At 26.9% G+C, this 13,348-nt stretch overlaps 2 protein-coding genes across 2 annotated transcripts; one reads left to right on the top strand and one right to left on the bottom strand.

Annotated features, from left to right (window-relative positions):
• Window positions 1-234: 234 nt before the first annotated feature.
• LOC113366906 (protein dispatched homolog 1-like) lies at window positions 235-937 on the bottom strand. Its single transcript, XM_026608552.1, has 4 exons — window positions 773-937; window positions 558-681; window positions 398-472; window positions 235-335 (listed from the first exon to the last, which is right to left on the bottom strand). The coding sequence occupies exons 1-4, from the start codon at window positions 902-904 to the stop codon at window positions 235-237; spliced, it is 432 nt and encodes a 143-aa protein (XP_026464337.1). The 5' UTR covers window positions 905-937.
• Window positions 938-3,425: 2,488 nt separating this feature from the next.
• LOC113366905 (protein PFC0760c-like) lies at window positions 3,426-5,576 on the top strand. Its single transcript, XM_026608550.1, has 2 exons — window positions 3,426-3,470; window positions 3,822-5,576. The coding sequence occupies exons 1-2, from the start codon at window positions 3,426-3,428 to the stop codon at window positions 5,574-5,576; spliced, it is 1,800 nt and encodes a 599-aa protein (XP_026464335.1).
• The last annotated feature ends 7,772 nt before the right edge of the window (window positions 5,577-13,348 follow it).

The following is a 13,348-nucleotide window of genomic DNA, read 5'->3' as shown; positions in this document are numbered from 1 at the left end:
TGATTGTTTCATTAACATCAGCTTCCTGAAAATAAAATAAATTTTTAAATCACATAATATATACATTTATGTAACATTTAATTTAAATATACCCAGAGTTCATTCTAACATACCGTAATTTGGGCAATTGTGATGTCCTCCAATCACAGCCACATAATTTGGCAAAGACCAAGGGAGAGCAACATTGTCTATTTTTATTAGTCATACAAAATTCATTATAATTTGTAGAAGAAATTAAATTTTGTTGAGTTCACACATATTAAGTAATGAATGCAATGAAAACAATGATTCTTCTGGATCAGATTGTGATATCACAAAATGAGCATAATCTGGCCCTGAAATAAAGTTTTATAAAAGAATCTGTACAGAACATTAGAAATATATTCAGTATACTTACTTGGATAGCCACAAAAAAATTCATCATAATGAATCTTGGTTATATCCTCCGTATTTGAGAAAACATCGATCTTGTCTTTTGATATAAATCTCTTATATGTTTAGATTTGTATTCCTTTTTTTTGTTTTTATGCTTATTGTATTTGTTATTTTTCTTTAACTTTTTTGAGATTTCAATAATTCTCTTGGATTGACGGTAAGCAAACCAGATGGGCCTGTTGCATCTAACAAATTTTGCCATGTTGTAATTCGATTAGAGATTTCAGTTCCTCGAGCTTCAAAACCCTGGAATAATAATATTTTATAATGTCATAGTTAAACTTGCATAGAAATTATGTTAAGTAGAAAAGAAAATAAAGGAGAGGAATATTTATACCAGCACAGGGTCTGCAAAATCTGGAATGTCTTTAATAAAAAAAGGCACAATTAATGTGGTTGAAGCAAAAAGACCAACTATCAACAAGAATACTAGCGGATTTGAATCTAATAATCGACTATAAAATTGCATGTTATCATTTTTCTTTGCTTATAATAATAAACTTAAAATTCCAATATTAAAATATTAAAGTCGAAATGTCCTGTATAATTTCATAGCTATATTACTGCACTGTTTTGATAATGGAATATGTTTTGATTTAACTTATTTTTTAAAAGTAAAAAGAAATACACTTATTATGCATCATAACCTAACATTTATGAAAATAATGTTGTTTATAGCAACAGATGAATTTCAAATGTAAGCTGTCAATCTGTCAATGTTCCTGTGCTTCTCAATCTGTTTGTTTTTCTACTTACACTACCTAGGAATTATTGCCCTTTTCATATAAAAAGCAAATTAGTGGAGTGCATAGCATCGTGCCTTAAGGCAAATTGCTGGAACTTCCCGTACCGTAATTAAAAATCTTGGTACGGAACCCAAAAAAAATCACACAAAACGTGTATGCAATATTAAAATCTCTATAAAATATTTGATAATTTGATGTATATATGTTCAATAAACATTTTTGACCGCCAAATGACATTTATTTAACTTTTTTTTTATTGAGAGTCCATAACCGTTGGAAAAATTTAATCAGTTTTTCATATTGTCAATACTAGTAAAACGTTTTATAAATTATTAAAATCGGACGCTCCGTTCTCCTAAAAACTGAGTAACTGTTTTTGACACTTTTTGCCTCGTATCTAGACCTGCCTTTACCAAAAACTAATCAGCACGTCTCCTTATCAATACGAATCGATTTTTTTTTTGAATTATTCAAATCGGTTGATCGGTGTTCCCGAAATCGTCGACAAAAATTTGCATCCGCAAGCACACACACACACATACACACACATCCATTTTTTCTAGGGTATGCCAAAATATTAGAAACCTTTGAAACGCAAAGATATACGAGGTCTGTTCAAAAAGTACCCGGAATTACTAATAATTAATTTCGCGGGTCTGGAGTGTCTGATTGTCAAATTTTTTTTTATTGTGTTGGTATACATGCCCCTAAAGTATGATGAAATTTCAGCTATATTCACTGTTTACTTTGTCTGTGGTAGTCGCTAAGGTTCGACGTGTTTTCTGAGCTCGGCGATTTTTACAATGGAAGAATTGAAAAGTCAAAGAATTTGTATTAAATTTTGCGTAAAAAATGAAATAAAGTGTTGCAAAGTGCAAAAATTCACCAGATATGGCTCTGTGTGACTTTTTCCTATTCCCAAAGTTGAAGAGACCCATGAAAGGACGGCGGTTTTCCTCGATTGAAGAAAATCGCTGAGAGTGCTCAAGGACATATCAAAAAGTGAATATCAAGGGTGCTTCGAAAATTGGAAAAAATGCTGGCATAAGTGTATTATATCTGGGGGGGACTACTTTGAAGGGGACCACATTAATGTAGACGAATAAATAAATATTTTTTGAAAAAACGAAAATTCCGAAAACTTTTTGAACAGACCATGTATAAAAAATTTCATTTACGATTTCTTTTGCGATTACTATAACTTACCCTAAGGGAAGTTAATTGCTTCTTTAATTTTTTAACTTCCTTTAAATAAAAAAATCCACATTGCAGAATCTAATAATCGATTTCTTAAAAAAAATCTTGTTTACTATTTCTTACTACAATAAGAGGTATAGTCAAAATCGTCAAAACATTATGTTTCAACAATTAATTAGGAAGAAATGCATCTGGCGATCATGCTAAAATCTAATCAGCATGATTCCTTACTGATACCTTTAGTAGAGCTTCTGAATTTTGAAAATCCTTTCAAGATTTTTGTGGAAAACTTGCATGAAATTTTTTGCCGATTGTTTCGCAAAACTAAATAACGCCAGTCCTTATCGAGTTATAGTCCAGTCATTTAAGCTTAATTTAGGTAAGAATCTCAGAATTCGAGATACCCAGTTGTAAGTCTGTAAATACTTGTATATTGACACCCTAAAGTTGTCTCAAAACCTACATATGGTAGGGTGTAAATACCATATGTAGGTTTTGAAACAACTTAAGGGTGTCAATATACAAGTACTTACCAGACTCAAAGCTGGATATCTCGAACTCCGAGGTGTTACTTACTATAATGACTGAACTATTACATCAAATGACTTAAAATTTTAATATCGGCAAAACTAACAAATCGAATTTTTCTACGAAAACATAAATTTCTCATTTCGGAAAGTTAAAAATTTTTGGAAAAAAGCTTTTATTTCAGAAAAATTAAATCATGAATAATATTTGCTTAGTATCCAGAAAAACTGAATATATATATATATATATATATATATATATATATATATTCACACACATATATATTTATATATATATATATATATATTTATACATATATTTGTGTGTGTGTATAAATCTATCTACCATATCTTGGTGATATACAACGCATTTTTAAATTGGAAAACAAAGCTTAATAATATTTAAATGTTTTTAAATAGTTGCACCAAATAACATTCATTACAATTAAATACCAATATGAAACTATAAATAAAGCCGCATTGATTTATTTTGTTTAGTTGTAGAGATATGTCTAACATAATGTATTTTGTTATATTGATTTATTTTATGTTTATATCAAAACCGGTAAGTTGCTTTGTGCATTGATGATAAAATAATTGAATGAAATATATGCATATATTTTTCTGTAATTAAAAATTTTATGCTGACATATGTTGATATGTAATTAAAAATTTTATGTTGACATAAAACCGAGCATAACATCAATAAAAAGAATATTTTTTAAAAAAATTATTTTACAAACCTCACGTTTTGGATATTATTTGGATATTTGGCCTTCATTCAGTGGATTTATATATACATACATATATATATATATATATATATATATATATATATATAATATTGACTTTATCCACTTGGAATATTATTAGCTTATTACTTTTGAATTATATTTAGTACTATATATTTTAACAGGTTCATAGTGCAATATTGATCAACAAAATTCCAATTATTCAAACGGGAGAAAACATTACGATTTTGAACAGTTTACCAAAATTTAATGCTTCAAAGGCAATAAATGAATTGCAAACTTCCTTGAATGGACTTGTTATCCAGAAAAAAATTTTTAATAAAACATTAGGTGAACAAAATACTGAGTTAAATCATATAATCAAATCAGTAGAAAATTTTCCTGAAGGTAATTGGACACGAGGAATAATAAACATAGGAGATAATCCTCCTCATAACTTTATTTTATCAGAAAAGTCTTCATCTGATAGTTCGAAAAATTCGAAAAGTGAAGCAAGACATATTAATAATTTTCATGCTGCAAGGGATCTGCGTTCTCCAACTCGATCAAAAAGTTTAAATTTAGAAAATGAAGAAAAATCTGAACAAAAACCAAACATAAATTTAACAGAAATTATAAAGTCTTTAAAAGCCAAGGTATCCGACAATACCGATAGATATTTATGCACACCTGCACGAGAATATAACAACGAACTTTATACAACTGATGATATAATAATAACTTTTGGCAGTAATGTTGATAACGAGGAACTGAAGTTACTTGTTTTCCGAAATAATGTAACTGAACCTTTAAACCTTCAGAACATTGATGATAAAAGCATAATAATAATTTGTACCAAAATAGCAAACTGCACTCAACCAAACAAAACTAATACATTATTGACTAAAGAAAATTTTTCTAAACTAATATCAGATGCACTTACTAAACATGATAAAGATGATGTTACCTTTAATATTAATGAAGGTACAAATAATTATAATTTATACACGGAGCCTTTTCAATCGGCAATGAATCTACTTGGAAACCCGGAAGAAAGATACAAAATAGCAGGTATGCACTACCATGCTCAAGAAGAACATATGAAAAACAATGAAAATATCTTAAGAAATATTCTCTTTGAATTAACTCGATTAAACGATCTTCAATGGTATCAATATATAAATAACCAGCTACCACATCTTGAAAATTCTGAAAGATTGAATATCTACAGCAGATCGAACCCTATAAACACTCCTTCCTTCGCACATCATCCTTTAGAAGAAATTTCTAATATGATAAAGTTTGTCCTACATCTAGAAAATTATGCAACGGAAAATGGCAATTCTAACTACAATCCTCGTATTAAATCTATTTTAAAAAATCTTATTGATAAAATTGATCACGATAAAAATAACACGAATAAGCCACAAGTCAACCATAAAGTGGACGACATAAACATGATCAACCAAACATGGGATAAATCTCAACTGGATTTCATTATTGAAACGATTGAAAACTTGATCGATGGTAAAGATAAAACAGAAAAAAATCTAAAATTTACGAAAGATTATGATGACATTATTATAGTTAATGACACCCAAGCAAATGTAATGAAAAAATATAGATTGGTTAGCGAACGAAGACTTGATGAACCGGCAAGTAAAATAAGAAAAGCCCTTCAACAAGAAAGTAGTGATAATTTATCAAAGGAAAATGATAACCCTGATCTGGAAGTACTTATGCAAGATTCGGAAAAGTATAAACAATTATTTTTAAATAATAAAACTTCTAACAGCATGTTACAACCTGGAGTTGAAATACAGACGAGTAATGAAAATTCAGCAAAACCACAAATTTCTCATATAGTTGTAGGTAATAATACTGAGGATATGATTACAGATATGAGTAAGATTAAAATTATTCGACAAGGAGGCATATAATATAACATCTGATTCCAATATTAAACCAAATATGCAATAAAACCTTGGATATTGCAATTATTTGAACATTTATTCTTTAAAAATAAAATGGTAATAGATGGAAGTAGATAAATTGATATAACTATACTTGTAGAAAAGCAACAAAAATCATTAGTGAGTAATATATAGTAAATTTATACGGCTTAGTTTATTATTGAAATAACTGTTACATCAATTACATTAGCAATAATAAATATTATAATTATATTAGAAATATAAACAATAGAATATATAAATAATTATGCATTTTTAAAGTCAGCCTTTTTATAAATACTTATTTAATTAAGATCAGTAATCCTAAATAAACTTACAATTATTTTTAATATAAAATTTAAGAGTAAAGAATAAAATACTAAGTTTACTAAGTAAATTTTGGTTTTATGCTCACTGGGAGACTTCTTTTTGCTTGCTTTTAGGAAAAATTATAAACACCTTCATATAAAACTTTAAAATAAATAAAATAAATAAATAAATAAATAAATATTGATATTTAAGTATCATTAACTTATATTAATTTGAATCATCCAAATTTCTTCGTGAAACCCTTCGTCGTTGAGCGACTTGAGATCTATATGTGAACAGAGGTCGAAAAACTATTGATTCAGCAACATCCATAAGCTCATCTTCCAAGTTTTCATCAGATTTTAACTCATTTTGCCTCTTTACTATTTCATGCTGAATGTCTGTATTATTTGGTAAGTCTTTCTCTGTATCCATATTATTGTTTTTTGCAACAGCTTCCAATACTGGGTCTTCAATTTTAAATAAATGGTCTTCAGGAGCGAGAACTTTATCTGTGTCTTGAATTATTTTGATGTCTGATATAACTCTATAGTTATCATTAGGTCTGGCTTCGATTATGCACATCATCACTAAAGCCAACAGGCAAATTGTCTCCAACATCTGAAATTATTATTTTATAAGCTTTTCATACCTTTGACCAAAATTGTTGAACTTTTGAATGTTGGAAAAACAACGTTTTGTAATGCATTTGGAATCATTTATCTCCTTCAATCTATTATTATAATGTTCCAAGGTGAGTTATTAGTAGCACTTATCGCAAATGTATGTAAATTTAAAATGATTTATAAATAAATAATTATGATGAATGCTCTGCCAGAAGGCAGGTCCACTAAAGTCCTACTACATTCACATATAGGTATAAACGGAGTCTAGGAATCGGGCGTAACATCAAAAAAGCAGTTTTATTAAGTTGTTTCAAAATCCATATACTTCGACTATAATTTTCCAGCCGGGAAAATACCGGATTTTTTTTTTCTAACTTGAAAAATAGAACTAACTTATCCATGAGATGAGATGAGAATGTAGTATATGTCAGTAACCGATATAATAGAAAATAAAAAATTAATATTTATATAAATATATATCAAAATTTTACTAAAAAAACACTGTGCAAGCTGCAAATTGGCTGTTACATTTATAATAAATTGGTTTACAGATCGCACACATATTCTGTAATAAAAAATCTAGTAAAAATGTGTATTTCGTTAAATTGTAATATATGTATATTAAATTGTATAACAATTTTTGATGCTTTTATTACAAGGTGTAGTTTTACTATATTCTTATACCGAGGTTAAGTTCTATTTATTTGGGAATAACTTATTTATTTTTCAATTTTAATTAGATAAAAAAATATTTTTCATCTGAATAAGGGCCGGCACGAATAGATTTTAGAATAAATGAAAGGTGTTAAATAAATTAATTTATTTAATTCATTTACCGGCATTATAAATCTGTTTGCATTTCGAATATTAATAAAATATTGCAGTGATTAGTGAAAGCAATAACTTTAGTTTTGAAATGGTTGAAAATTTCGTCTAAGTAGCTAAATCATATTTTTTATTGATTAAGTTAACTTGCCTTAAGGCAAAATACCACTAACTAGCATAATATTCATATTGAAAATAGATGATTGTAACTATTACTAAATAATGTAACGAACGATGTATTCATGATACAAAACGACTTCTCACAAAATTATTTTGTAACAATAACACATAAAAGTTGAGCATTTGTTTAAATTTAAAACAAAGAATGTTTTCGGATTGATATTACAAACAAGAAAAGTCTTCACAACACAATAATCACAACACAAGCGTCTAAAAACTCCGTATTGTTTAAATTCACATGGTATGATCAATCGAAATAATTTACTTACATAATAAGCCATTATTTCACTGCTTTTGTCTTTGAACTTGTTTATTAATTTTGTAATAAAGCTTTTTAATAAAGCAATGTTTCTATTGTATGTAGTTCTTCCTGACTTCTACAATACTAATGTTATGATATGATGGTTCTTAGATATTTATATGGTATTCGACTTCGTGATTTAGCACTTAAGTACGAATATTAAGATCGTATAATATTCAAGTATATGTGAGGAAATACTAATAATGAGCTTGCAGAAGCAAACTGACTAATGGTATTGCCGATTTTTATGATATAAATATTTTATAAAATGATGGATTGTCCCAAAAACTAGATAAATACCAATTATCTTTATGTTGCTTAATGTCCAGCTAATTCATTAGGGCGAAGACGTCCTTTCATTTATAGTTCCATGAGGGTATTTTTTTATACTTGTTATCTTCCAATTATAGTCCCATGAGGGTATTTTTTACACTTGCACTATTGCACTATTTTTAACTTTGTTTTTACCATATAATCTGATTTGATAATATTATGTTTTCTCGACGTTTCAATCCATTCTGCATCGTTTGACATAAAGTTCCCTCAAAAACTTTAACTTTCATAAATTTGAAAGACATTTGATGTAACTCGATAAGGACTCGGATTGAATATAGTTTTAAACGTAAGATCGGCTCATGCGTTTTTTTATTAGTTTATAAGAGCAAAATTTTTCGTCAACGTTTTCGCCAAAACCCTCAACCGATTTTGGAAATCGGTTGATTATCATCGAACTGTTCGTGTAATATCAGGGTTAACAGTGGTGGTAACAATTATTATAAAATAAATTCATTTCTATCATATTTATAGAGATATAATATGTTTAAAAATAGTGAAAAAGTTCCATTATACTTTAACGCAAATTGCATAAATTTTCAACAGTTTTTAAATGCATTTCGCCATCAAGTATGCCTTCATTATATTATGTTAACGATGTATGTCCATTTTTTTTATTAAATCGTTTTTATTGCCTCTATAATACTGTAGGATGCTAAACTCTGTTAGTAATAAAATCGCTAAAAGAATTAATTTCAACAATTAATTATGAAGAAATGATTCGGCCAATCTTTACTAAAAGCCAATCAGCAGTGCCATACTTGATGGCGAAATGCATTTAAAAACTGTTGAAAATTTATACAAATTGCGTTAAAGTATAATGGAACTTTGCACTATTTTTAAACATATTATATCTCTATAAATATGATAGAAATGAATTTATTTTATAATAATTGCAGTTTTAAAACATTGCGTGGTTAATACAGTTGAGCAAGTAATCAATAACCTATTGGCGAAAGATACTACATAAACATAGAGTTTTATTTACATTGTTAAAAAGTTTCAATTTCCAGTATTTTTTAATTATGAAGTATTTTTTGGTGATTCTTCAAAGAAAATTTTGCATCCAATACGTTACTGAATTTTCAAAATAAATTGGGTATGACATTCAATGAAAATTTTAAGAAATCATGGCCAATAATAGATGATTTTGGTCATACAAAATCATGACCAATAAAATGTGACTCATTTTCAAAATTATTTGCCTACCACACCACGGCTTGCACACATATGCATTACTTGATTGTAATGAATATTTATGCCATTTAATTTTTTGTCCAAATATTTTTAAAATACACAATAATGTAATTCAAGTTAATTTAAATTTTAATTAATTAAATTTATTAACAGAAATCGAAATGTTGAGAATGATAGCCTTGTACAAACATATAAAAGAACCGACCAAATTAATATGAATTGCAATAACAAGAAAGCAGAAAAATATTGTTATAATAGAGTAGATAATTATTTTTATTAACGACTAGACACTTTGAAGTAATAATTTAAAAATCAGCAGGTAAATTTTCATAAAAAAATTAAGTAAGTTTTTTGATTACTAATTATCAAGTGGAAAAATTAATATTTTTGAATTCAGAACAAATGTTTATTATGTTCGTGCAAAAACCCATTCTTTCGCTCTGCAATTTCTTGATTTTATTATAAAAGTGATAAAATTTTGATTGCCAGGTATTATGCATCTCATAAATTATTATTACGTCTATATTTGATTGAGTAGTTATTAATCTGTTTCTAATACTTATTTTCATATCCAATTTTAAATTCTGGAACTAGCACTATCAGTAAATTAGCGAGTATTTTGCAATAACTGAATTATATTGTTACTATGTAAATAAATTACATTATTGATAGGTTGAATTTTTAAATAAAAAAATAAATATTATATCAGTAAATTTGCTTTTATACATATTGAACAGCAACCAGAACTAACTGGCATTTGTGATTTAATTATTATAACGAGCCCTATGTTATAGTGTGCAATCCAAAAGGTTTTCCTTTAAATTTGTGATGTATTTATTTTGAATTGGATCATATTTTTAATTCGTTGCTCGAAAGGTATTTTTTTACTTTATATGACATTTAGATCTATATTTTCAATTCATATCAGATATCACAACTGCTTGATATCAGGTTGTCCCTGATGAAAATCTAACCTGGATCGTTGTAGTTTTAAGACCAAAGCTCTTAACACAAACAAATGAGTAAGTACATTTGGCAGTATATGATATTTAGATCTATATTTTCAATTGAAAACAGGTATCACAACTGCTTGATATCAGATCGCCCGAGATGGGAATACTACCTGGAATTTTATAGTTTTAAGGCTGAAGCTCTTATGACAAACGAGTGAGTAACTAAATTTGGTAGTTTATCTATTTTTCCTATGTATTAATTATATTTACCAAAATTCATAAAAAAAGTATCTATTGCTAGAAATAATAATATGTCACAAAAATTCTAAGAGCAAGTGCGATATTTCTGCGAAATCGTTTTGAGTCATATTTTTTTCTGAAAGTGCGCAATTGATAAAATCAGATAATGACGACTGCTTGCTAAATGTAGAAAAGTTACTAATTAAATCTGAATATAACTGGTAACGATTTGAATTTGTGTATGCTACACATATATAAAATGTGCTCTATATATGAACTTTATTACATATATAAATAAAATATTGAAATTAGAATATGTTGTTACTTCTAATTATTCACCGTAATTTATCTGGTAATAAATTATAAAAGTTTAGTATTTACTTTCAATAACAGACAAATATCAAAAATATTTAAAGAACGAATAACATCTAAGTATATATAATTCTGCAAAAAATTAGATTTTTTTATAATAATGCAGATAATTGAAAGATGTTAAAAGTTTAAAATGGATCATTTGATCAAAATATTAAATTTTCCCTGCTTTTAATCATTAAAATTTAAATTAATTATTAAGTTATTAATTACTAAGTTAATAATCCCTACATTACAACACGAGCAGTAAATTTCTATTTTTAATAATCTAGTTACTACAAATTTTGTTATCTTAATCTAAGGGGACGTCCATTAATCACGTGAGGTTTTTAGGGGGAGGAAGGGTTGACAAAAAATCACAAATTCAAAAATCCAAAAATCCTTAAAAACTCGCTCACGTGTATAATGGACGCCGCCCTAATAAAAAAATTAATTTAATTATATGTATAATAAAAGTTTCAAATTAATTTTAATATAATTTACTGTATATTTTATATTTTTCTGTATAACAATACTAGTTTTACATTATCTTAATAAATTTTTAGATTTAATAAATTCTCTACTATAAATTTTGGGCGCCTCAGCTAACTAATAAAGTCATAAGTTTAAAAATTAGACATACGAAATATAAGTAGATATTAATTCTGATTCCAACTTAATATGAAAAAATAAAAATAAACGTATTTATTAAAATATTGCTATTTTCACAAAATATGCAGCGTTATAAAATAGTTTTTAAGTGTGTTTATTATAAGTAAATTATTAAGTCTTATCTAATTATTAGAAATTAAAATAAGAAATTTTTAAAAATTTCATGAGCAAAATGATTGAACTTGAAATCATAATATAAAATAAGTTTATATATTTATGATATTAATTATTATTATATTGCTCTTTAATAAAAAATATAACACTAATAATAAATAATGAAACCTCAAGAAGACTAAAAAAAATTGGCCTGCAGATCTTAAACTAGAATTTTAGATTCAATTTCTAAGATTTTTTCTAAATAATGCGTCTTTGATACAATTTTAAACCAAACTATAATGCAGAATAGCTTATAATATAAAATTATTTCTTTATTGTTATTTAATTAGATATAAAATTAAAATAATTATAGTAGAACAGAGCATTATGCAGAGTTTTGGAAAACGACTTGAGACTTTTTGAATTAAGCAAACTATTAAGCTAATAAAATCACTACATAATATAAATAAAATTCGATATATTAATATATTTGTCTTCATGTCACTTATTTCCAGGATTGACATTTTTCATGACTTTACACATAATCGCGAATTCTCGTGGGAATTTAAAATATTTTGTTTTTGCGGTCCACCAATATTTGATAACCGTATATTGGTGTTATTTTTAGTTTTCGCAATAATGATAATACGTAATAAGTATTATCATGTTGTGGGACTTCACTTTTTATGAATATATTTTATGTATATTTTTTTTAACTGCAATCAGAAGATAGTTAAACGTTACTTTCCTTTAGTGTTAATTGTTTTTATAAGAGCTACTTGAAGGTAATAAATATATACCTAGTTAGTAAGGACAATCGCCATCGAAGGCAACTTAATTGTCCTAAAAAATAAATAATATAAAAGTATACATATAATATTATAGTATAAATATAATAGTATACTTTATATTATTTGGACAGCAATCAGAAGGTAGTACATAGCTTTTATTATTTGAATATCACCAAATTAGGGGGAGGGCCCAAAAATGCTTAAAATATCACTCACGTGATTATTGGACGCCCCCTATGATAATTCGTTTTTTTATTAAAAAAGAGTAGGATATTATTCTAGAATATTAAAATTTTAAAAGGCAAAGAATTTAAAACAAGTATTAAAATAAAGCGTAGTATCATAATATAATGTAAAGTAAATATTTATTGCGTTTTTGAAGGCATGTCACATTCTTAAAAGGTGACAAGTCGGTATATTCCCTGAAGGTTTTGTTAATTTAAAAAATTATGACGGCGGTTTGTTAATTGTTAATGAATGTTTCGTCGAATCATGACCGACAAATAAGTGTTAGCATGTCTATTCAATGATACATTTTATATATTATACATATATTAGGTTGTCAAATATATCCCTTCCGCTTTTTTGCTCTTGGTTTATAATACAAAAAGGCGGAAGGGAGATATTTGACAACCTTATATAAATATATATGTTTTATTTCCAAACATTCAATCCAAAGAAATATGAAAAGTTTTGGAATTCTGTTTGATTCCGACGTTTCGAAACTAGATACGTTCCATCACCAGGGAATGATATTCAGAAAAAAATAAATCAGTTTATTTGAAACACCCGAATTCATTGTTATAACCTATTTTAAAATTATGATAATCCTTCAATTTATTCATATTCTCTGATAATGCATAAAATCGTACAAAGAAACGAATGA

Source organism: Ctenocephalides felis, unplaced genomic scaffold, assembly GCF_003426905.1.
Source record: "Ctenocephalides felis isolate EL2017-DRISC unplaced genomic scaffold, ASM342690v1 CF-g0.4_SCAFFOLD_01170, whole genome shotgun sequence".
In the NCBI taxonomy this organism is placed as follows: Eukaryota; Metazoa; Arthropoda; class Insecta; order Siphonaptera; family Pulicidae; genus Ctenocephalides; species Ctenocephalides felis.
Note: the sequence above shows the minus strand (reverse complement) of the source record. Positions and strands in the feature narration are given on the sequence as shown.

Coding starts and splice junctions, on each gene's coding strand:
- LOC113366906 (XM_026608552.1), bottom strand. CDS start 904: ATGCAATTTTATAGTCGATTATTAGATTCAAATCCGCTAGTATTCTTG. Junction 473..557: donor ATTATTGAAATCTCAAAAAA/GTTAAAGAAAAA, acceptor TTATATCAAAAG/ACAAGATCGATGTTTTCTCA. Junction 336..397: donor ATTTTTTTGTGGCTATCCAA/GTAAGTATACTG, acceptor ACTTTATTTCAG/GGCCAGATTATGCTCATTTT.
- LOC113366905 (XM_026608550.1), top strand. CDS start 3,426: ATGTATTTTGTTATATTGATTTATTTTATGTTTATATCAAAACCG. Junction 3,471..3,821: donor TTATGTTTATATCAAAACCG/GTAAGTTGCTTT, acceptor ATATTTTAACAG/GTTCATAGTGCAATATTGAT.